At 42.6% G+C, this 25,491-nt stretch overlaps 1 protein-coding gene and 1 pseudogene across 7 annotated transcripts in view; both read right to left on the bottom strand.

Annotated features, from left to right (window-relative positions):
* Positions 1 to 25,491, bottom strand: part of Cpne4 (copine 4) — a 263,345-nt gene that overhangs the window by 30,612 nt on the left and 207,242 nt on the right. For all 7 annotated transcript variants that reach the window (XR_016533502.1, XM_090323595.1, XM_090323596.1 and 4 more), the window contains 5 exons: positions 24,546 to 24,725; positions 13,649 to 13,720; positions 12,620 to 12,694; positions 12,161 to 12,244; positions 9,136 to 9,225 (listed from right to left, as the gene is read on the bottom strand). Coding sequence is in view for 6 of the 7 variants with exons in the window: in XM_090323595.1 (XP_090179721.1) it covers positions 9,136 to 9,225; positions 12,161 to 12,244; positions 12,620 to 12,694; positions 13,649 to 13,720; positions 24,546 to 24,725 (501 nt within the window). In the remaining variant the exon portion in view is untranslated. The remainder of the gene's footprint in view (positions 1 to 9,135; positions 9,226 to 12,160; positions 12,245 to 12,619; positions 12,695 to 13,648; positions 13,721 to 24,545; positions 24,726 to 25,491) is intronic.
* Positions 233 to 571, bottom strand: LOC150043095 (adapter SH3BGRL pseudogene; annotated as a pseudogene).

The raw sequence follows: 25,491 nt of genomic DNA, 5'->3' as shown, positions 1-25,491 counted from the left end.
AACAATACTAGTTCTATTCTATTCTATGATATCTACTTAAGATGTTATGTTCATCACCCAATCATTTCACCAGAGTGTTCACATTTTAATTATGTATCCATTTTGACTGTTTGCATGCGAGAAACCAACTAACAACATTAAGCCTGTTTCTCTTGAAGCCAACATACTTTTGCCATTTTAAAAAGCAAGGGAGACTCATTTTTGACGATGCTCATGGCAGAACGCTGAACGGTCACGCTTGCTGCTCTGCCTGGGCTTCTGCCTTCTTTGAACCAGGTGGAGCTGTCAATCCTGCATTATTTTCTCAAGCTTCAAAGAAGGCATCATAGTCCCCACGGTACTGGCTTTCATTGAAAATCTGAGGTGGCAGGGGGTGCCCTGTTGCTGGACGACTGTCTGCGGGTACATTTTCTCTCATCCACTTCCTATTCTCTTCATTGGCTGCAATATCTTTCTCTTCAAATCCAATTTTGTTGGCTTCTAAGAAGCCAAGCACATCTTGCTGTTTCTTCTTAATCGCTGTAGAGCCAGAGGAGGACGCAATGTACACGCGGATCACCATCCTGGAAATGGCGCCTTGAGATTGATCATTGGGGTGTTGGAGCAGCTGCAGCAATGGCTGGAATGTCTCAAGGCTATTTTGAAATCCATCTTGCTCATCCTTGCCCAATAAGAAGATGTTTATTAAATGTGTAAGACTTAGAAAAGTCAGAATTCTCAAGAGAGGAGCCTAAAAATCTGCTTGTTGAGTAGATATGCTTAGTGGTTCTTATAACTGTTTGGGGTTTTTTGGGGGGGGGAGGTTCGAGGTGGGGGGAACCCGACAATGCATTCTATGCTCTTGATAAGGGGCACTGAAGTTGAAGAAGCAGATGGAAGGGAAGGAGAGACTAAAGAGGTGGAACGGACCAGACTTGGCTGTGATCACAAGAGAAGCAAGGTTTTTAGTCTCTGATCCCTGTATCTAGCCAAAATCCTGTGGGTGGTAAATCTGTGCCTCACCATCAAATCTTGTTCTTGGACCAAAGCAGTGAATGGCCATTTTATCAGGTTCTCTTGGGGAGTGCGAGAGGGGGGGTGCATGTGAGCAACCCAGGGGAAACTTCAACCAGGACCTGCGTTGGCTCTGCTCTAGTTACATAATGTGTGGGAGATGGTTTCCCTAAGATGCATAGGTAAAATGATTGGCAAGAGGATTTCTGGGAAAACAGCCAACTATTATGTCCCTGTTTTCAGAACACAAAAATTACTACAATTGTTTGGCTGAGTAAGAAAACAAAAAAAAAAACTAACATAATGATGATGTAGAGCTCTGGTCATGGAGTTATCATTTAAAAAAATTACCCAAACTATAATCCCATCTATCCTTAATACCCTTCTCCTTCTTTCAATACATGCTTATTAAACTTGGTTGGCATTTATCAGAACTTACATAACTATACTTCATTGGCTCAGAGTAATTACTAATTAGAGGCATTATGTGAGGTTTCAAATGTGAGAGTGTATACACAGAGACTTTTGTATCAACTGGGGACTGCATTGAGCTACCCTCTGAGGATGTGAATAAATAAACTCTTGCAGGGATAGGAAGGAAGAGCGGAAGCACATCACATATCTCAACTTTGGCATTCATGGGTTGGAAAGAAGGAAAAGAAAAACAAAATATCTCAGGATGGGAGTGTAGCCTGGTGGTAGAGTGCTTGGCTAGCATGCATGAAGACCTGGGTTCCATTCCTCAGTACCACATACACAGAAAAAGCTGGAAGTGGTAGAGTGCTAGCCTTGAGCAAATGAAGCTCATGGACAACACCCAGGCCCTAAGTTCAAATCCCAGAACTGTCAAAAAAATCTCATGAGAATTGAACCAAAACTGATATTCAAGCCTACAAGTGGAACCTACAGTCAAAGAGCTTCACACAAATATTTTTCCCCCCATAATTAACAAGGAGGCACTGTGGTTTGAACTCAGCGCTTGCTAGGCTGATCTACTCCTTGAGCTACACCTCCTCAAGCTGAGAATCGAGTATGAGCTTCATTTTTTTTTTTTTTGAGCCGCGTGCTACTTCTGGCTTTTTCAGTATGTGGTACTGAGGAATCAAACCCAGGGCTTCATGCATGCTAGGTGATTACTCTACCACTGAGCCACATTCCCAGCCCGAGAGAGCCCCTCTTAAAGACTCAATGGGCTTGAGTCAAGTCATCTGAAAGTCAAATCTTGAATTTCTCTCCAGAACCTCCAAGCTGCTAGCCACGTGGATTGAGGGTTTACTCTGTGTGTGTGTGTGTGTGTGTGTGTGTGTGTGTGTGTGTGTGTGAGAGAGAGAGAGAGAGAGAGAGAGAGAGAGAGAGAGAGAGAGAGAGAGAGAGAGAGAGGCGGAGAATAAGCACAAAAATCTCATTACTTAGATGACCTCTCAAGCCCCTTGTTCTGTGGAAATTAGAATTAAATGCAGAATGACACATTTTTTAGGGATGTCTTTTTTTTCCTCCTCCTCCACCCCCTCTGCCTTTCCAAACAAATGGGTTACCTTTAACCTTTTGAAATTAAATTCATTTTTTTATATAAAGCTACTGTGTAATCATTACAGTAATATAATCATTTTCTGAGTCCCAAGAGAAGTCTGAACCAGTGGGGAAGTTTCTGGGCAAAAGGGTTTTTTGTCATATATTTTTTATTGTAATTGATAGAAGGGTTACATTCTATTCACCAGCTAGAAGGTGCATTACTTCACATACATTGGTACCCTTTCTTATGTCTTGGTCCCCATTTCCCTCCCCCCACTCCCTGGCCAAAAGGGTTTTAAAGAGTGATTTTTGTATTTCTGTAGCTTCCCTACCACCTCCTTTCCTCCTATTCTCTGGCAAACCTCTTCCTTTCATTTGCTCTGGGGACATTTGGTTTAACTGAGAAGTTTGTAGGATATGATGGTTGTGTGTGTAGGCGGGGGAGTGGTGGTCAGGAAGCAAGAAGCTGGAAATAAATGGAAGGGTTACAGAAGAAATTCTTAGATTTATTGGGGCCCTAGTGAGTGTTAGCTGGGTGCTAGGTGTTTTACATACATTGTTGACATTTCCGCATATCTTTCTCTGTACCGTGGATTCTCTAAGCTTACACAATCAGAATTTGTGGCTTTCCAATAATGAGTTAGAATCAAAAGACACAGCAGGTAGTGATTCCAACATTAGACAATACAAGTACAATTCAAAGAAAAAGAAAAGTAATGTCATACTGACAAAAACAAAACAAAACAAAACCAAAAACTCTGATGTACTGGAAATGCAAACTCATTGCCAAGAGAAAAACTGGAAGTTTCAAACCTTGAGGAGAAAATTGGGAAAGCTGGAACATTGAAATTGCCTGAGGTTCAGTTGGAATTCTCCAAATTGAAAGGACAAAAGATGTATTAAAATTATATGTCGCTTATTACCACTGTTCATAAAGTAGTGATATCTAAATGAATACTGCCCCTGTCCTAAAATGACATTAGACTGCAAAACTAGGAGCCAGAGTTATTTATTCAGAAGTTATTTATTCTTATTTGGGGATGCTCTATTATACTGTCCAATACAAGTGATTTAGTTCATGCTTCTAGATCCTTACTGGGTGGCCTTGTGTTGACAACCCATCTTGAATGTGCTGTTTATATTTCTTCCTTAGTGCTTACAACTCTCTAAGGTTGGTACCTTTTTCTTTGTTTGAGTCGGGGGGATTTCTCTTAAGAATGATAGCTATCCAGCTGGGGCACGGTGGCTCACACCTGTAATCCTAGGAGGCTGAGATCTGAGGATCAAGGTTCAAAGCCAGCCCGGGAACAAAAGGACCTGAGACTCTTATTTCCAATTAAGCTCTGGAAAACGGGAAGTGGGGCTTGGCTCCAGGGTAGGGCAGTAGCCTGGAGCTGAAGAGCTCAGGGACGGTGCCCAGGCGGAGTTTAAGTCCCATGACCCACAGAATAAAGAAAGATAAAGATGAAGTAGAAGGAAGGCGGTGATAATCTCGAGGACCTGAAAGAAAGGGTTGGAGCCAGAAGCCTCTTCCATTCAGCAAAAGTCTCTCTCATTCTAGCAACATGGCACTAGGTTTGACAAGTATGGACAAATAAGCAGGTCCCCCCCCCCCTTTTATTTGATGCTCCTGGAGTTTGGCTACTGATGAGTCTGCAAATCCTGGAATCTGGTAGCATATGGACAACAGCTGCCTGGATAGCTGTGTTCAGGTTAAAACAAAAAACAAAAAACTGGTTGGTGAAAAAGAAGTGGCAGATGTCACAGGGTCCTGTGGTAGAATGTGAGGAAGGTCATCTCAAGTCGTGTCTCACACAAACTCTAAAAGAGTTTTCTATCTCATGGTTCTAAGGAGTATTAGGCTTTCTCAGATTCCTAGATCTCAGTGCCACCCCATCATGTTCCACTGGATTTGGGGGGAGTCCTTGCCAGTGCCCCACTTTGTTCTCTATCTCATTTCCTCCCAGTGGAGCCATCCTTTCTAGCCTACTTGTTTTAAAGAACAGCGGATGAAACCATGGACCACGCGTTCTGCCAAGAAGTGAGGCACCATCCCCAACACATACTTAAGTACTGCATAATGTGGGTTCTTGTTGAAGAATGAACCACGCTGGAACGCGGTAGAGGAGATTCTCCTCAGAAAACTTACGATTGGAAAAGAAAACAAAACAAACAAGGATGGTGACCTTTCTGTTTGTTCCAGTTCCTCTCTTTAAGCGATCTCTGTATTGCCAGGTTCTTAAAACCTACAGAAACACGGGAATCGGAAAGGAAATACATCAAATGGGTCCACAGTCTAGTTTTTAACTTTGCATAATGTCACTATTTGGAAATAGAATATTGTGTGCCCCAACCCCGCTGGGACTTTAAAAATAGTCCTTTCAATTTGGAATTTTTGAATAGGAACTAAAAAGGTCGAAGCAAATACAACAAATTGGCACGTATATTAAAGATGTATGTGTGAATTTTAAATAAGTGTTTTCTTTTTTGCCTTATTGCAAGTGGTAACACATTATTAAGGTAGAACGGTTTTAAAACCAAATCTAAAAATAAATAGCTTGATGATTTAATCATGGAGACGCTTATATTTGTTCTCTCTCCCTCTCTCTCATTCTCTCTCCTCCCTCCCCCCACCCCTTGCTGGTCCTGGGGCATGAACTCTGAGCTGGGGTGCTATCTCTGAGCTTCTATTGTTCAGGACATGCATTCTGCCACTGGATGCACAGAACCATTTTAGGTTTTAAAAAAAAATTAAAAATTTTAATTTGTTGTAAAGGTAATATACAGAGGAGTTACAGTTACATAAGTAAGGTGATAAGTACATTTCTTCTTGAACATTGTTTCCCTGTCCCTCCTTTTCCTACCATTTTCCCTCCTCCCCTGACTTTACTTCCCCCACAAATTGTAAAGTTCATTACCAACATAGTGTCTTGTGGGTATCTCTGTTGCATTGGTTCACTTTGTTCTTGGTTTCACCATTTTGTTATTCCATTTCCCTTCCCTAAATCAGATAAATGTATATACAAGACACAGGGTATCAACATCAAAAGCAGTGACAACAGGCGATAGTCCAAAGGTGGAGGGAGAGAGAAAGAAAAAAGAAATAAATTCACACAGTATATTAAAAACAACAAGAACAAGTACCCTTCTTGTTTCTGTATCTTGGAGTTGATTTCAATTAGCATCATCTTATATGGTCATATACACATAACTATGGAGTTATTATGATCCTCTCTAGGACTATCCTGGACATATACTTTCTGAGTAGTTTATTGGAGATAAGATTTTCATTGAGTGTTACTTATTCTGTACCTATGAACCCTGAACCAGGAGCATCTGTGAGCTTGTTAGAAATGCAAGTTCTCAGGCCCCACATCAGACCTACTATATCACAAACGTCACAGTTGCGGGCCTAGCAATTGGTGTTTTTACAAGACGTCCAGGTGAGTCAGATGTTGCTAAAGTATGACAACATTGATCTGCTTATTTTTTTTTCTTGCCAGTCCTAGAGCTTGAACTCAGAGCCTGGGCACTGTCCCTGAGTTTCTTTTGCTCAAGGCTATCAGTCTACCACTGGAGCCACAGTGCCACTTCCAGCTTCTTCTGTGTATGTGGCACTGAGGAATCAAACCCAGGGCTTCATGCATGCTAGGCAAACACTCTACCACTAAGCCACATCCCTAAACCCTCTGCTTATATTTTTGTCTGAGGATCTATTGTGGTTTGGTGCATTTTCTGCTTTGGAGAGTCTCTGTAGCAGGGTGGAGGGAACTGTAAGAGAGTTTATGAAGAGGGCCTGCTAGTCTGTGGATTAATGAACTGGAGGTAATACGTCCTGACAAGTTCCATTTAGTGATTTTTATTCTTTCCTGGGACAGCTGTCATAAAGTATTTTAAATGCCAGTGCAATCAGGCATGCTGGCTGGTCTCTATAATAATTATAATTGCTAAGGAAAAGGAAAGTAAAAGGTGGGAAGATAAGTTGTAGAAAATGTTCTGAGGATCAGAATCTACAGGATGGGCTCTTTTCTTCTCTCTTTCACTCATGGACTTAATTGAATCCAGTTTGTTTCACCACACCTTTCTCTCCTGATTTATTCCATTGGAAAAAAATCTCATGGCTTAAGGGTAAGCCGGGATTTATTATTCTTCACCCTGGACTTGGTCCTTGCTATTTCAAAGACTCTTCAAAGGCAGTAAAGTATGAACCCAGGAAGTACGCCAGTGAAACGAACGGGACCTGACATTTGGAAAATCCACAAGGCTGTTTTCTTTTCCCTTCCTTTTCTGAGAAGAATTTAGAACCCTTTGTTGTCCAGAAGCTATGTTATGAGAGTCAGCTATGGCCAATATCTATTCTGAACACTATATTGCCTCATTAAAAATATAAATTAAGTAAGTAAGTAAGTAAGCAAATAAAATATGCATCTGCTGGGTGCTAGTAGCTCACCCCTAGAATTCTAGCTGCTCAGGTGGCTAAAATCTGAGGATCCTGGTTTGAACACAGGCCAGGTAGAAAAATCCATGAAAGTCTTATCTCCAATTAGCCACCCCAAAAGCCAGACCTGCTAAGGGACAAAACCCAGACCCACAGGACAGACACCAGAAAAAACCCAGACCAAAACCAAAACCATGTAGTGGCTATTTAAAATGTGTTGGTCAACTCAAAGGAAATGGTCAACAACATAATTAATTGGATCTAAGAAATATCTACTTTCGTGCTCACCAGCACGATAAGAAAGCATTGTGTGACACTTTTATCCTAGACATTTTTTCTTTTCTTAATGACACATCAAATCACTGAAAGTGTCTCTGACTTTATGAAATATGTTAGGTAGATACAGTTTTCCCCAGTTAAATGTTAGCATGATATTAGATAAAACATTTTGGTTGAAAGAGTCAAGTGGTATTCTTATCTAGATGATTGATTTTTTTCTAATAAATGTGATATAAGAAAATAGCAATAAAAAGGGCATTAAGATGGCATTTGACAGTATTTATTTTTAAACTTCAACTTCCTCATTTATAAAACAAAGACAGTGGGATTTACCACATGGTATTCAGAAATGAAAGTATGATTTTTGATATAAGGACTTTTTAATTCCACCCTAACAGGCCATAAAATCATAAGCAAGTTCATTAGATTGTGAATAGTAAATGTATCATAAGATCTACTCAACATTTTATTATTGTTCAGAAGACATTTGTATTATATTGTCATTTCTAGGGTTACCATAGCAAACAGGAATCCGCTATTAATATCTGAGGTGCTTAGGAGTGTTCCATATCAGCATACATGAAGACTCAGCACACATGACTGAGGAAGGATCAAACTTCGGAGTTTTAGTTACTTTAAAAAAAATTACCCCCCCTCCTGCCCCGGCATTGTATGCCTGGCACGCCTGCAATACAAACACTAGGGAGGCTGGAGTAGGAGGATTAGGGGTTCTAGGCCTGCGTAGGCTGGAACACTTTATCTCTAAATAAATAACTAAATAAGACCCACACTAAATATGCCTCTCCATCACTACAACGTCTTCCACCACGTTCATAACCAAAGATAGGAACGTGAGAAACACTACAGGAAAACCAATTTGGCTTCTTTCACTTCAACCAAACTTTAAGGAAAAATAAACAGAAAAAGGGAAAAGGAGGGAGTGAGGGGAGAAAGATAGAGGGGGAGAGAGTGTGGAGGGAGAGAGGGAGAAAGAGAGAGGAGGGCAATGACAAGCAAATTTAGAGACATCTCACTCAAATACAATACTTGGACTTAGCTCAAATTCCACTGTAAAAATAAAAGATGAACTAAAATCAATTGTTCTGTGAATGAACACATTGAGCAAATCCAAATGAATGGCAGAACACTTGGCTGGCATTAGTATTATTGAGTTTGATCATTGCTTGGTATATATGAGTCTTGGGAAGGTGGTTAGCTGTATATATTGATATGTTTCCAATGAGATGAGCCCTGTCACCTAATGATTCCAGCCTCCCAAAGTAGTGTCACCTTGCTCGTGTCCGCTGACCACAAATGCCTGAGAAAGATGAAGCAAAACTGGCTGAAGAAACACCCAGATCACCTCAGCCCAACTTGTCAAGATATAGAATGACAAGCTACACAAATGTTATACTGAACTCTCACATTTCTATTCGACTACTCAATATTATATACAATAATCAACTCTGGAACTAGTGTGTCATGCAGCAATAGATAATTGAGAAATATATTGTATTTTAATAGCTTCTAATTATACCTGGAAGTTATTGCCATAGTTTTAGTTATCAGAAGCTAGCAGCTTTGTTGATATGCAGTTAGGATTGATTATGAGGTTATTGCCTAACTACCATATATTATTTTTTCCAGTCATGAGGCTTGAATTCAGGGCTTAAGCACTGTCCCTGAGCTCTTTTACCCGTGGCTAGTGCTCTACCACTTTGAGTCACAGTACCATTTCTAGTTTTCTATTGGTTAATTGGAGGTACAGAGTCTCCAGGACTTTCCTGCCAGTGCTGGATATGAACCCAAGTCCTCCAATCTCAGTTTGAGATTGAGTAGCTAGGATGACAGGTGCGAGCCACCGATATCCAGCTAATATGTATAAAATTACATTTCCAAAATAAGGATCTGACCTTCAGTCGGCGGTCTGGATCTCCACTGCAGAGAGAATTTACAGATACTTTGAAGGACTTCCAGGCTGGGCTTAAGTTATTCATCACAACCTGGGAAGAGAAAGAGGAAGAGTTGTCAGCGTAGGAGTTGGATTCAACCTAAGAATCGATTTCAAAGTCATTGTGGGACTTTATGGAAAGGACCTCCATTGTCTGGCTTTAATGAAAACGTGGAGGAGTAAAAATCTGGACTTTGGCTGGGGTGTTGTTTTGTGAATAACAGGTAGTTGATGTTTTCCAGCAGTGGATACTGGAGATGAGCCTTGGGTCAACAGAAAAGGCTACATTCCCACACTACCTTATCACTGTCTCAATCTGCATTGTCCTGGGATCAGTAGCTAGCTTTTCCCATTTCAAATGAAGTCTGCCACGGAGTAAAATCCCCTGAAAAGGAGCAGCTAGTGATGAACTTGGGGTAGTTCCTGCTGAAAGAATCCTTACAGAGCAGAATCTTATCCTGCCAGGATTCAGTGTGGTTCAGCAACTACTAAGTGATTGGTGTTACTCTAGGGTAGAAGTTTTCAGAATGGCTCTGGGAACTCCTTTAAAAACATACATTCTGGCCGGGAGTTTGGCCTAGTGGTAAAGTGCTTGCCTAGCATGCACAAAGACCCGGGTTCGATTCCTTGCTACCACATATAGAAAAAAGCCGGAAGTGGTGCTGAGGCTCAAGTGGTAGAGCTCTAGCCTTGAGAAAGTCCAAGGACAGTGCTCAGACCCTGACCCCAGCCCAGGACTGGCAAAAAAAAAACAAAAAAAAACCCCATACATTCTTAGGTTCCATCCATTCCTACATTCTCCCGAGTTGGGTCTCCTAGGCAATTCGGTGAATGTCTGCTCTGAGGGACGTTGAAAGAAAAGTTAAATGAAATGCTCTCATATTGATTTTTCTTATGACTCTTTCCTTTGAGTTAATATTCCTTTTACAGCAGTCTCATTGTTTCAAAAAATAATTCTCTATCCAAATAACATCATTATTTCCTAAGAGGTTCTTCTACTGGATTGCCTCTTCTAACAATGGGGTCACTGATGACATCATGGACTCATTATTAAATTATTTTAGGTGGTTTAAAGCACAGGAATTGTGTTCCTTTGTGACTCTGTCTTGACTCCAGTTGCCCTGAGGATGATCAAATTGCAGTAGGAAGGAAAATTAGATTCTGTGGATTGGGTAGGGTTAATCTTAATTTCTCATCTCCATGCTATGAAGTGAAGATGCTTCACTGTGATCATTTTGGGAAATGGAATAAACAGGCAAGTGAAATTTCCAACTGAAATTCCTTCTGGAATTTCAAATCTGTGTTTATGTGTGTGTGTGTGCACATGTGTGTGCGTGTGCACACACACGAGCTGGTGTCATAGCTTAATCTTTTTTCATATATTTTTATTGTAATTAATAGAAGGATTACATTATATTTGCCAGATAGAAGGTGCATTACTTTACAAACATTGATACCCTTTCTCGTGTCTTGGTCCCCATTTCCCTCCTCCCACCCCCACCCTTCACCTTGCTTTCCCCCCTTCCCTATCCTATTTCAAATAACCAAATGAACATATATACAATATATCAGATAACAAGGTGAAATGCTGCAACAATATGAGATAACTAAGGGACAGCAAAAGAGATGAGAAATACCATAGTACATTAAGGACAACAATCACTCATTGTATGGCTTTTGTTTCTATATCCTGGAAGTCCTTTCATTTAGCGTCATCCTGTATGGTCATGGCTTAATCTTTAGGCTTCATGTTCTTGCTTGATTTGGGGCTGGTGCTCTACCACTTCCACCATAATGCAGTTAGTTGAGAGGGAATTCTAGTTGACTTGCCTGTCCAGCTGGCTTTGAACCTCTAATCTCAGTCTCCTGAGTAGACAGGATTTCAAATATGTCCCATTCTCCCGCCAACCCCCACCTCCACACCCAATGTCTGGTATGAGAGACAATTTTTTTTTTTTTGCCAGTGCTGGGCTTGAGCTCAGGGCCTGAGCACTGTCCTTGGACTTTCTCAAGGCTAGAGCTCTACCACTTGAGCCTCAGCACCACTTCCGGCTTTTTTTTATGTATGTGGTACCAAGGAATCGAACCTGGGTCTTCATGCATGCTAGGCAAGCACTTTAACCACTAGGCCAAACTCCTGGCCCCGAGACAATTTTTACAAGCTATTTAATAGATAAAAGATTAATAGCCATAATATACAAAGAGCTCAGCAAAACTTCACAGAAAAGATGAAATAATTGAATTGTTATATAGCAAATGGCTCTAATAGACATTTCATAGAAAGAGAAATTATAAGTGGCTAATAAATACATGGAGCACTGTTCAACATCTTTAGCTGTAAGAGCACATGTGAATCAAAGTTACATTAAGATTCCACCTCATGCCAGTCAGAATGGCACTCATTCAGAAAACAAACAACAAATACTGGTAAAGATGCAGGGGGAAATCATTTGGCTGGGAGTGGGGGGATGAGGGGAAATCAACTATCATATGCTGACGCTGTTGGTGAGAATGTAAACTAGTACAAACAGGAAGGAAATCAGTATGCAACTTCCTCATAAGATGAAATGGCTCATGCCTGTCAATCCTAGCTATTCAGGAGGCTGAGATCTGAGAATCACGGTTCAAAGCCAGCCTGGGCAGGGAAAATCTTTGAGACTATCCCCAATCAACCACCAGAAAACTGGAAGTGGTGGTATGGCTTAAAGTGGTAGCGTGCTAGCCTTGAGTGAAAAAGCTCAGGGATGGTGCCCAGGCCCTGAGACTGCCAAAACCAAACCAAACAACACCAAGAAAACATACCATATCTGAGGATACTCCTCTTGGCATCTGTCTATCTGTCTATCTATCTATCTATCTATCTATCTATCTATCTATCTATCTCCATATCTATACACTCTCACATTACTAATATATTTTAATTCATTGAGGCCAATCAATCATCCTGGGAAGCAAGCCAGGAAGACCAAAGAGGAGAGTCTTCTTACCTCAGTTCGGTGTACGAGCTGTTGAGTGGCATCATCGTTCATCCGAAAAATTTCCAGAAATGGGTCAGATTTACTGAAGAAATCCTGAAATAGACACACGGCAATAATGAAAGTTGCATCCCACCAGAAACTAAGTACAAAAGACATCCTAGGCTGGGAATGTGGTTTAGTTGGTAGAGAGCTTGCCTAGAATGCATGAAGCTCTGGGTTCAATTCCTCAGTACCACATACACAGAAGTGGCACTATAGCTCAAATGGTAGAGTACTAGCCTTGATGGATCAAAGCTCAGGGACATTGCCCAGGCCCCGAGTTCAAGCCCCAGGACTGGCAAAACAAAAACAACAACAAAAACCAATGTGGCTTAAAAGGGGAGAACAATATCTTCATGGAGAATCATCTTTGAAACTGCATGCTGTCTTCATGATTCCCTTCAGTAAGTTGAATGGCAAACCTCTTACCTTGTCATCCAATTTCCGAGCATTGAACGCAAGCTCCACGTAGTCATCATTACCAGATAATTCCTCAGCAATCACCTGAAGGGGAAGGCACACACAGCAGCATAGCTCACATCTGGTCTCTGACCATGGACAAAAATCAGGCATTGAGCAAAAGCTACAACCCCAGTGGAGATGGAATACACCAATCCCAGGCATTGGAGGGAACCTTCTGGAACAGACAGCACTGGATAAGGAGATTTTATTTATACTGAATATGAGCATAGGAGCAGGGAGGATACAGGCTGCCGGGAGAGATCTGAAAAATAACCTTCAAGAAGCCCTTCTTTCTTTACGGGTCACTGGGCATTGGGTGAGTTTTGCATACAGAATTATAATTTTGTTTTCCTCCTTGTTGGGAAATTACAAAAGAGTTCCTACTTCTCAAAAGACAGTCTTGGAATTTGAGAGAAAGAGAAATGAAGAAGGAAATGGAGAAAGAGGAAAAGAGAAGAAGTGGAGACAAAAAGAAAAGGAGGAGGAGGCTAAGATTTAAGGATGGTGGTTCAAAGTGAGCCTGGGCAGAAAAGTCCCCATGAGACTCTTATCTCCAATTAACCACCAGAAAATTGGATGTGGTACTGTGGCTCAAAGTGGTAGTTTGAGGGCCCAGGGCCTTGCGTTCAAGCCCCACTGTCAACCAAAGGAAAAAAAATGCTTTTAAGCTGAGTGCCAGTGCCTGTCATCGTAGTATCTTGGAAGGTTGAGATCTAAGGATTGCAATTCAAAGCCAGCCTTGGCAGGAAAGTTTGTGAGACTCTTAACCTCCAATTAGCCACCAAAGAAGTGGGAAATAGAGTTGTGTCTTAAATGGTAGAACAATAGCCTTGAGCCCCCAAACCCAGGGACATTACTTAGCTCATGGCCAAGAGATACTTTTGGCTAATAGCTACTATTATTGAATAAGGAAGAAGATTATATATATATAATGTATTATGTATTATATATTATAGTTTAATCATCGGAGGCAGAGGGCAATGGGGGAGAGCTTACCGTGATGGAAGACTTGCCAGCTGTGTTCCCGTGCTTTAGCAAGGACTTGGACAGCTTTCTCTGGGAAACAATCTGCCCAAAAGGAAATAAAAAGGAAGAGGTCCTAGTCATTTAACTGTGGGTCTGTTTTAAATTATTTTCTTTTACAAGATCCTGTAAGGATAGCGCTACTTGACATCATGATATCTTTGTTCATTTATATTCCCAGATTCATCCTTGTGCCTTCCTTCTCTCTCTCTCTCTCTCTTTCTTTCTTTCTTTCTTTCTTTCTTTCTTTCTTTCTTTCTTCCTCCCTTCCTATGTTCCTTCCCTTCCTTCTTTCTCGCTCCCTTCCTACTTTCCTTTCTTCCTTCTACCCCTCCTTTCCTTCCTTCCTCCCTCCATTCCTTCCTTTTTCCCTCCCCCCTTTCCATCCCTCTCTCCCTCTTTCACTTCCTCTCTCTTCCTCCCTTCCTCTTTCTCTCTCTTCCTTTCCTTCTTCCCTCCCTCCCTCCCTCCCTTTATTGCCCCCTCTCTAGATCCCTCCTTTCCAGAAGCTTTGCTTTTGGGAGAAGCAAGCTACCAAACTGTAAGTTATCCCCCAAAGAGAGACCTAATAGGAAAAAGATTAATATCTCCAACCAACAGTCAGTGAGGACCCCAGACTTCCAACAGCCTGGAAAGGAAGCTCATCTTCCAGGTGAGACTCTGGACTTTCCCTTGCTTTGACCACACAAAGCCTCTGAGAGCCCCTAATCTACAGGACCCAGAAAAAATATACAGACACTGCCTGGATCTTTTTTTCTCTAAACTGTCTAGTTTAGAGACATTTTTTAGACAAACACAATAGGTAGCAATATATATATATATACACACACACACACACATATATATATATATATATTCTTCACAGAGGGATGGAATAAGGGAATTGCTCTGAAAGACAAGAATGTAAATAGCAACAGAATTCTAATGTCAAATACAGAAAGAATCCAGGAAACTTCCTGAGGTCAAGCAGATTTGAGGATCCTCATAGTCAGTTATACTCTGAAGAGGAATGATTGATGATGATGATGATGATGATGATGATGATGATGACAATAACCATTTACAGTCATGCCAACAACAAAACCTATCATTTGAGGAATAAACATGACATGTGGCAGATTCATTATTCAACTCCACATTATTTATTTAGGCCTCTAGTGAGTGCTAGACCTAATGCTAGGCACCAAGAACAGATGGTTAAGCAAAATCAGATGTGACATCTGACTCCATAAAGCTTATAATTGCCATGGATCATTCTTTTAAGGGATTAGAAGAGATGTGTTTTTCTTTAAAAAAATGACAATGCAAGGATTACCTGGAAGCAGTAGATAGTTCGCTAAAGAAAAGCCACATATCTGATGTGACAAATAAAACTTAGAAGTCTCCCTTCCATTTCCCTCCCCTCCCTCCCTTCCCTTCTCTTTTCCTTTCCTCCCCTCCCCTCTCCTCACCCTCCTTTCTTCTCTTTCTCCCTCCCTGACCCCCCCTGTTTTTTTTTCCCCTGTAGCAGGACTGGGGCTTGAACTCAAGGCCTGGGCACTGTCCTTTATCATTTTTTTTCTCAAGTCTGGCATTCTACTGGTATTCTAGCTTTACTTCTCAGAAATACTTTTTCTTCTGTCCTTGTGTTTCATTTCCATCAGTTATCCATCCCCATGACTTCAAGCATCTCCTTTCCTCTAGCCCTGTCATGGCCCATTCACTGAGTTACCAGGTAAAGGTAGACTCTCTTTAGGGAACCAGTGTTCCTGTACCCACATGGCCATTTCTTATGGAAGAGCATGGCAGACTTGACCTTGGGAAACTGGAATTCACTGCCCTCACTCCTTATCTAGACAAAACAGCATCTGGATATGTGAGATGCCAAGAGAATGCTGCCCTTTACCCAGAGCTCGCCTTTTGCAATCAAGCTATCAGAAAGCATGACTTCCTAGGATAAGGACATACAACTGGATAACCAGAAGAGTCAAGGAAATGGACTTGTTTCCCAGTCCCTGGGCTTCCCACGAGGTGAGTCAACATTTGTTTTTTACAGTAATAATGATAGACAAGCTGGGTTGCCTATGGCTCACGCCTGTCATCCTAGCTACTCAGGAGGCTGAGATCTGAGGATCATGGTTCAAAACCAGCCCAGGCACGAAAGTCCATGAGACTGTTATCTCCAATGAACCACCAGAAAACCAGAAGTGGTGCTGTGGCTCATGGTGGTAGAGCACTAGCCTTGAGCTGAAGAACTCAGGGACAGCGCCCAGCCCCAGAGGTCAAACCCCATGACTGACCAAATATATATATATATATATATATAATATTTTAAAAAACGATGGACAAGCAACACATAGTCACACATGCTGCCCTTCTAGCAGAGATGCCCAGCTGTCACAAAGCTGGTTTTGTTGCCAGTCCCACTTATCATGCAGGCTTTGTTGCTTTGGAAGCAATGGCACCAGGCTGAACCAAGACCTTAGGCCTTGTCAGATAATTGAGCAAGTTAGGAGCGTTGGGTGCTTTGTTCTGGCTGCAAACTGACATTTGAGGCCAAGAAATAGTAAGGTTTGCCTGGCTTAAAGGCCAAAGGGGGCTTGCACTTGTCAGAAGTCCTCTAATTTAATTCTTTGTCACCCATAATGGGGTCACAGCTGCAAATCTTAGCATTTGACCAAAGGGTGAAACATACAAGGGGGTGGGAAATAGAATCTGAAGCATTCATTTGTAGAAAGGCTGAACTGACAGGACATTAATACTGGTAGGTTTCTGATCTGTATCCCCACATGCATCGGTGGAAGGAAGAACTATTTCCATTCATTGGACAGTAGCTGCTGACGGCATAGATTCGTTTTTTATTTTTGTCCCCTTTCAGGAAACCTTTATGTTTCACTGAAATAAAAGGAGAACAAAACCAGGCATGTGAAAAACTTTCGTCACTACTCTCCCAGCACCGCCCCCCCAGGGGGATCCAGGCACAGAATGATTGCCTTTGTAGCTGAGATGCAAGAAATGATCTAAGCTCAAATGCCTGAGTTTAAGTCCTTGCTTCCCTATTTTATTTTAAAATGGTATGGGCAGAAGCAAATAACTTCAAGGTTTAGATGCGTTAGCAGGCAAACAGGAATTAGTACACTTCACCCGCCAGGAGTTTTCTGAGGATTAAATAAGATAATTGGTACAAAGCTTTTGATGTGGGCTTCAGTAGCCACACTTACCTGTTCCCTTTAAGGGTAAGGTAAGTGTGCAATGGATGCATGATTCATTGAAGAGATGAATGGATGGATAGGTATGGGCTTTCCGTGGACTGTTATCCTTACTAGCTCCAGGAACAACAAAGATCCGAAAGAACAGGACCTAAAGATTCCATGAGGATGCTTGGGTCTAGGAATGTTTTCTGCCAAGCATTCACTAGTGGGGTATTTATGGAAAACAGGTGCCAGAGATCCTCCCTGAGCAGGGAGAGAGACTTTCCAGATGTAAGGATCCATCTACCAACTTGAGACGAGAAGGAATTTTAACTTGCCCTCAGTCTCTTCTTGTCAACTCGTCAAATGGAGACAACAGAAGTGACATTTAACACAATACCCCTGAGAGAAGGCTCCTGTAAAGTTGGTCTTTTCTATGAACCACTCCCAAAGTAGCTAGGATTATAGGCATGAGCCACTGGTACCTGGAGAGGTGTAGTTTTTTTGTTTGTTTGATTGATTGATTGATTGATTTTAATGAAACATGAAACAGAAGTCCAGAGGTAGTACAGCTTAGGAGATAGAACGTTTAGTGCTTGGGCCCGGAGTCTGGCCTAGTGGTTAAAGTGCTTGCCTAGCATGCATGAAGACCCGGGTTCTATTCTTCGGTACCACATACATAGAAAAAAGCCGGAAGTGGTGTTGTGGCTCAAGTGGTAGAGCTCTAGCCTTGAGAAAGTCCAAGGACAGTGCTCAGGCCCTGAGCTCAAGCCCAGGACTGGCAAAAAAAAAAAAAAAGAAAAGAAACGTTTAGTGCTTTTGATTGCAAATTCAAATGTCTAGTGCTGAGTGTGTGTGTGTGTGTGTGTGTGTGTGTGTTCTAGTACTGTAAATTGAACTTGGGGCCTACCAATTTCACTTGGCTTTTTTTTTTTTTTGGCTCAAGGCTAACACTCCACCACTCACATCACACCTCCATTTCTGGCTTTTTGCTGGTTGACTGAACAGTCTTATGCACTCTTCTACTCAAGGTTGGGTTTAAAGCTGGATCCTAAGATCTCAGCCTCCTAATCACAGGAGATTAAGATCTCAGCTAGGATTATAGGCGTGAGCCACTAGTGCCTGACTGGTGCTCAAATTTTTGCTGGTCCATGTGGGAGGCTTGTCATCTTAGCTGGTGATGATGACGATGATGAAGATGATGATGGTGATGATGACGATAATGATGATGATGGTGATGATGACGATAATGATGATGGTGCAGACAATATCATTGACAACACCAAGCCTGCAGTCTGGGAGTTTGGCCTAGTGGTAGAGTGCTTGCCTAGCATGCACGAAGACCCGGGTTTGATTCCTCAGTACCCCATACATAGAAAAAAACAGAAGTGGTGCTGAGGCTCAAGTGGCCAAACTCTAGCCTTGAGAAAGTCAAAGGACAGTGCTCAGGCCCTGAGCTCAAGCCCACAACTGGCAAAAAAAAAAAAAAAAAAAAAAAAGAACACAAATGAATGCCTGACCAATGAATGTTAAGCCTTGAAAGTGATCTAGGATCACAAACGGAACCTAAAGTATACTGTCTAAATCGGGACACATTTGAAACTGGAAGCACAAGGTATGGATAATTAAAATAAGATAAGCCTGACCACACTGAGCCGTTGGCTGATCAATTATTACAACAATGCATGAGAGGAAGCAGTGAAATCACCTCTCTGGAAGCACTGGGCAGAGGCCAGACCCCAGGGAGCTGGGAGTGTAGGATATATTGCTTTAGCCTTCTCCTTCATTGCAAGCTGACCTGGTTTCCAATGGGGCGGGGGTCCTATTAGCAAATCTTCTATCCAATTTCCTCCTTTAGATTTCAGTGAGGAGAGAGTTTTTTGTTGTTGTTTTGTTCTTTTGAAAGGATCCTTCCCTTTGGTTTCTGATGATGGGCTAGAGAAAAATGTACTGACCAGACAGATGCTAAGGAAGCAGGAGAAAGGCACAGTAATCAGCTGGCTCTCACCTCGCTGGAGCTCCAAAAATGCTCAGGAGAACACACCTTTGCTGACCTGTGCTGAAGCAGAGAAACCCCAGAGGCCCACGTTCTGCCACAGATAAAGTTGATTAATTCATCCCTGGCCTCATTTCGTCCTTCATCTGGAATCTGTGACTCTCGGGAATGACTATTTTTTTTGTAAACTGAACAGGTTTTGTGTATGTTTTCTTCATTTCATTCTCCTTTTAAACTTCATACTAGGTGAGTTCAAAATGCAGGTATTCTCTTTCTCAAGTTAATGCTAGGACTGGAGAAGATTCAAAGCTCAGGGGCTTGTTGCAAAGTCAATGGTTCTTTCTCAACGGAGTGCGCTAAACTCTCCTCCCAGGTCTCTTTGTTAATCAAAAGTAATAATGTGGCTGGGAATGTAGCTTAATGGTGGAGGGCTTGCCTAGCATGCATGAAGCCCTGGGTTTGAGTCCTCAGTACCACATACACTGAAAAAGCCAGAAGTGGCGCTGTGGCTCAAGTGGTAGAGTGCTAGCCTTGAGCAAAAGAAGCTCAGGGACAGTGCCCAGGCTCTGAGTTCAAGACCTATGACTACTACTACTATTAATAACAACAACAACAATGCAAGAGATCAAAGACAGATTAGCTGGGCTCACTCTCACTTCTCAGGGGACTTGATCTAAAGCATCTGCAGAATAATTTCTCAATAAAAATGATATCCAACATCTCCTCCAAAATGTGCTACTCTCCATTTCCCCTCAATGGACATTCCTTACAGGATGGAGAAGTTCTTCAAAAGTTACTCTTAAGAATCTGAACTGGGTGGGTGGCTCACGCCTGTCATCCTAGTGACTTAGGACGCTGAGATCTGAGCATTGTCATTCAAAGCCAGTGTAGGCAGGAAAGTCCATGAACTCTTTTTTTTTTTTTTTGCCAGTCCTGGGCTTGAGCTCAGGGCCTGACCACTGTCCTTGGACTTTCTCAAGGTTAGAGCTCTACCACTTGAGCCTCAGCACCACTTCCGGCTTTTTTCTATGTATGTGGTACCGAGGAATCGAACCCGGGTCTTCATGCATGCTAGGCAAGCACTTTAACCACTAGGCCAAACTCCCGGCCCAGTCCATGAACTCTTATCTCCAATGAACCACTAGAACACCAGAAGTGCGCTGTGGCTCCAGGGGTAGGGTGGTAGCCTTGAGCTGAAGAGCTCAGGGACAGTACCCAGGTCCAGAGTTCAAGCCCCACAACCAACAACAACAACAAAAAAAAAAAAAAAAGAAAGAAAGAAAGAAAGAAAGAAAGAAAGAAAGAAAGAAAGAGATAAAAGAACCTATACAGTGTAAGATTGGGTGAAGGAGGGAGCATGCAGTCAAAACTTCAATGCATAGCCTATGAAATTAGAAAGCAAAAGAAGGGGTGGTTTGGGAGAGACGCTGGTGAGAATGTTGAAAGGGTGACATTGAAATAGAATGCGTTGTATTCCTAAACTGTTTTGTTAAAGGGCAACTCCATTGTACAACTACATACATGTATGTATACATGTATGTATACATGTATGTATACATGTATATGCATATAATGTATATATAATATACACATATATACGTAAATATGTATATAAGTATATATACATTATATACACACATACATGTAAATATGTATATATATATACATATATATGCTGTACTTTGTAGCTGCCTGATGCTGCTCCCATAGCTTCCCCCTTCTTAGTCTAAATTTCCTCATCTGTAAGATAACAATAATTGCAGTGTCTCCCTCTCTAGGACACTGTATTGTTCAAAAAGAAGTAAGGGATAGCTTTGCCTTAGCCCATTGCTTGGTGAATAAAATAGTCTGAGAGAGGTCAATATGGGTGTTGTTTATGACTCGGGGTCGAGGGTGGGGCAGTTCCCTGGTGGATATAATGCAAGTATACAAAAAGAAGAATAAGAAATTTAACAAACAATAAAACAGGATACGAATGTGACACTAGTTTGCTCTTCTAGAGAGAGAAGAATCCCCCTCCCCTTTCTCTCTCTCTCTGTCTCTCTCTCTCTGTCTCTCTCTGTGTCTCGTATAGTTTCCATCCAGTATTAGCAGGCAAGGGTCTGAAGTACTTGATTCTCTTCTGACGAGAGACATTCAAGCATGGTCTCCCTGCTCACCCAGCATACAACTGTGTCCCCGTGATTCATTCCCCTCAGCCATCTGCTGAGAACAGACAGTTCCTCCCAGAGTCCCAGGACATGGCCTTTTATTCGCTGCCTTGAGATTTTTTTTTCAGCTCTGTTTGTACCCCCACCACATTAGCACACTGAGGGGTGCTCTTTTCTCTTCCTAAGCCAAGAATCTGTTCATTCCTGAAGGCACAAGGGGGAGAGCACGGCACTACAGATGGTCAGAGGAAACCTTGGTAGAAGGCAGGGGGGCGGGGCGGGGAACATTCATTCCTTCTTTCCCTTGGGACCTCCATTGTGGTAACATAGGAGAGAATGTGGGACCAGATGACACTGCATGAAAGGAAATGTACTCATTATCTGATGCATGGACAGAAATGTAACCCCTCTGTATATCACCTCTATAATAACAAATCAAATTCTAAAATGAAACAACAACAAAAAAAAATAGAAATACCTGCCCAAATTCCCTGCCTGAATTATTCCTGAGATCTGATTTAAATTCAGCGTTTCAGCCAGGTGCCAGTGGCTCACGTGTAATCCTAGCTACTCGGGAGGCTGAGATCTGAGGATCATGGGTGAAAGCCAGCCGGGGCAGGAAAGTCCATGAGACTCTTTTCTCCAATTAACCACTAAAAAGCCAGAAAGGAAGCTGTAGCTCAAGCGGTAGAACGTTAACCTTGAGAAAAAGCAAAACAAAACAAAACTCAGGGATAGCAATCTGGGAACTGAGCTCAAGCCTCAGGACCAGCATGCACACAAAAATTAATGAATAGAAGTATTAAAGAATAATTAGAAAAGCCTGTTTTTAATCTCTTTTGGGGGCTCACTTCTACATACTCCTTACTTTGACAGATTAAGAAAATTAACTTTGTTTGCCCTATTCCAGCCAGCCTGGTCTTGTTCTATCACTTCATATTTGGGGTGCCAATCAGGATGTTTGTAGCTCCAGGAATGGGAAAATCACATCTGAAATAGTTTTCACAGCAGGACATTCATTTTTCTGTAATACAGAGAGAGGCTTCAGGGGCAGCTGGTTGGAACCACATCTTTGGGCTCTGACCTTACTGCCACAGTGCAGCAGGAGTTCCAGAATCACAGGCAGAGAGTAATCATGTCTTCATAATCTTTACGTGTTTCCAGCTAGAACTGGCCATAGGCACAACCTTAAAATGGCTAAATCAATCTCAGATAAGGGGTTTGGGGATGGCTGAGGGTATTCAGATCTACTTCTGAGTCAGGGAGAAGGCTCTTTTCCCTCCTTGCTTCCTTCTCTCTCTCCTTCCCTCCCTCTCTCCCTCCCTCCTCTTCTTCCCTCCCCACTTTTGTTTTCCACAGTAACAATGATAGACAAGCTAGGTGCCCATGGCTCACGCCTGTCATCCTAGCTACTCAGGAGACTGAGATCTCAGGGTCACAATTCAGTACCAGCCTGGTCACCAAAGTCTGTGTGATTCTTTTTTTTTTTTTTTTTTTTTTGCCAGTCCTGGGCTTGAGCTCAGGGCCTCAGCACTGTCCTTGGACTTTCTCAAGGCTAGAGCTCTACCACTTGAGCCTCAGCACCACTTCCGGCTTTTTTCTATGTATGTGGTACCAAGGAATCGAACCCGGGTCTTCATGCATGCTAGGCAAGCACTTTAACCACTAGGCCAAACTCCTGGCCCCATGTGTGATTCTTATCTATAACGAACCACCAGAAAACTGGAAGTGGCACTGTGGCTCTAAATGGTAGAGTGTTAGCCTTGAGCTGAAGAGCTCAGGGACAGCGTCCAGGCCTAGAATTCAAGCCCCACGACTGATCAAAAAAAAAAAACAATGATGACAATGATCAGAGTCTGACTCCTAAGAACAGTTTGAGGTGGGATATAGGTTAGGCCACAAAGAGGTGCTGCTCACAATACCCTGCGACCTGGGTATACCTCAGCATCTTCTGATCCCAGGATTTCTATTTCATTTCTGGCAGGTGTTTGCTGAACTTTAGAGCCAGCTCTGCTGTCTATGCTAGGAATAGCCCCTCATCAAAAGCGCTTATAGCCCCTGGTTACATAAATGTCCCACTGTCTGCATCCCTAGGTGAGGTAACTGAGGTTTGCTCTATCCTGGCTTCTGGAATCCCCCCCCTTCTACCATCTCCCCACCCCCAATGCCCCTGCAGCAGAATTAAGCCCACCAAGGGCAGCCGACATAACGGTTCATCCTAAACATCCTGTCTTCCTTGTCCTTGGCTCCCTTTTCCAGATCATTCTGGTGTTTCCTTCCCAGCATTTGACTTCCTGTCTCAGAGTTGGCTTCTCAGGGAAATCAAACAAAGATGCTCTACACCATATGTCAGATTCCTTCCTGACTCGGATGGGTGCTTTGCGTACAATGTTCCCATCTGCTCAGAACTGTGCTTCCTCTTTCCTCTCATCCATTCCGCAGAAATATAGCTTTCCTTGGGAAGCCTTCATTGACCCGGTTCACTGCTCTTCCATCCAACCCAATGCCAGTCTCCCTGTGCTCGTTCCCTTCTTTTGCACTCTGGCTTCATCATGCTTAAAATCCTAGTTATTTGTTAACTGTAGTTGTCTTCCATCTTTGATCTAACCAGGATGTGAGGTACTCCAGGCACACCACTGTCTCAGTGACAGCTACTTTTATGGCTGGCATAAAATAGTGGACTGGGATTCAGAGGGGTGAGCCTTGTGAAGGACTGAAGTGGTAAAAATTGGGGGGTCATTTCCTTTTTTGTTGTGGTTGCTGTTGGCTGTGGGGTTTGAACTCAGAGCCTGGGCACTGTTCCTGAGCTTCTTGGTGCTCAAGGCCAGTGCTCTGCCACTTGAGCCATCACTTCTGGTTTTTGAGTGATTAACTGGAGATAAGAGGGTCATGGAGACTTTTTGTTCCCTGGACTGGCTTTGAACCTCAATCTTCAGTTCTCAGCCTCCTGAGTAGCTACAATTACAGGCATGTGCCACCAGTCTGCCAGTACGGGTGCTTGAACTCAGGGCCTCAAACTCTCACTTAGCTTTCTCTCAAGGATGGTGCCCTACCATGTAAGCCATACCTCCAGTTTTGGCAGGTTATTGGAGATAAGAGTCTCACAAAGTATTGAAAATTGAAGAAAAGAGTCTCACAGACTTTCCTGGCTGGGTTGGCTTTGAACCATGATCATCAGATCTCAGTTTACCCCTCTCTTGGACTATTTTTTTTTTAACATCAGAGAAATGCTTTCTGTGTTTTCATGGTCAGGTTGGGAGATGGAAATGTGTAAAGGCTCAGGTGACACATGGGCAGAGCACAGAGCCAGTGACACAGTACACAGGCCAAGAAATGGCTGTGGACTGACAAATCCCAAGTGACTTCACAGGATTTGTGGGATAAACATAATAGATACAATGGTGTCTGTGAAGTAGTAAAATATTACATGCAAGAGAAAAAAAATCAATAGGAAGAGGAGACCAAAGGTGAGGTGAGGCCGGGACAGGAAGCAAAAAGGAAGAGGAGGTAGAAGAGGAATAGGAGAAAGAAGAAAGGAATGTCTGTCGACTTACCTGGCCGAGTGTACATTCCATGCCACCTAAGAAATCGGCTTCCTTCAGCCCGTTGTGGTTGGTGCTGATGTCATGGACTTCAAACCGCAGGCGCTGAACCTCCTCAAAGTAAAAATCCACCGTAAACAGTTTTGAGTATACTGGGTTTATGCACGTCCGGATCACCTCTGTCCTGTCAACCTGTCAACAGAAAAGGAAACCCCATTGGGGATTAGGGCTTTGGAAAATTTATTATTATTATTGACACAACAGAAAACCTGAAGTTTTGTATTTGAAGATTTAGAATTATGTTATTGGGCAGCAGGGCAGGAAGGACCAGTCATGTGTAGTCGCCTAGAGCGTCTGCCCAGGATTGTCTAAGGACACATTTGGACTCAGAAGGGATGCAATCGGTAATAGATAAGTGATGTCTGATAGGCAGGGTAGATGGTGGCATGGGTGTCTCACGTGGGCCAACTCTAGGAGGAATTTCCTACCTCTGGAGGAAGAAGGCCATGCATGTTCGTTACCAGGCGCGGGGTTTGCTTGTTCAGTGAGAAGAAAGGTTCCAGAATGCAAGGTCACTTCCTGGCTCTCTACATTCCTCTGCCTTCTGTGATAATAACTTTCTATGTGTCTGTCCCCATCTCTCAGAACCACGTAGGACACTTCTGGTTCTCCCTCTAGTGATCTAGGGGCTGACCTCTACGAACTGAATGTCCTGGTCTCTCTTGACCTCTAAATGCTGGGGAGGTTGGACAGAAAGGAGACGTGTGTTTTCTGCTGGACTCCATGCTTTTTTTTTTGGTTGGTCGTGGGGCTTGAACTCTGGTCCTGGGCACTGTCCCTGGGCCTTTCAGCTCAAGGCTAGTGTTCTACCACTTGGAGTCACAGCCCCATATACAGCTATATATAGATCTATCTATTTATACAGTGTAGGATCGATCTGTATTTTATATAGATTTAG

The sequence above is a fragment of the Megascapheus bottae genome, chromosome 32, assembly GCF_031878675.1.
Source record: "Megascapheus bottae isolate mThoBot1 chromosome 32, mThoBot2.hap1, whole genome shotgun sequence".
Lineage (NCBI taxonomy): Eukaryota > Metazoa > Chordata > Mammalia > Rodentia > Geomyidae > Megascapheus > Megascapheus bottae.
This window is presented reverse-complemented; position numbering and strand designations above follow the sequence as displayed.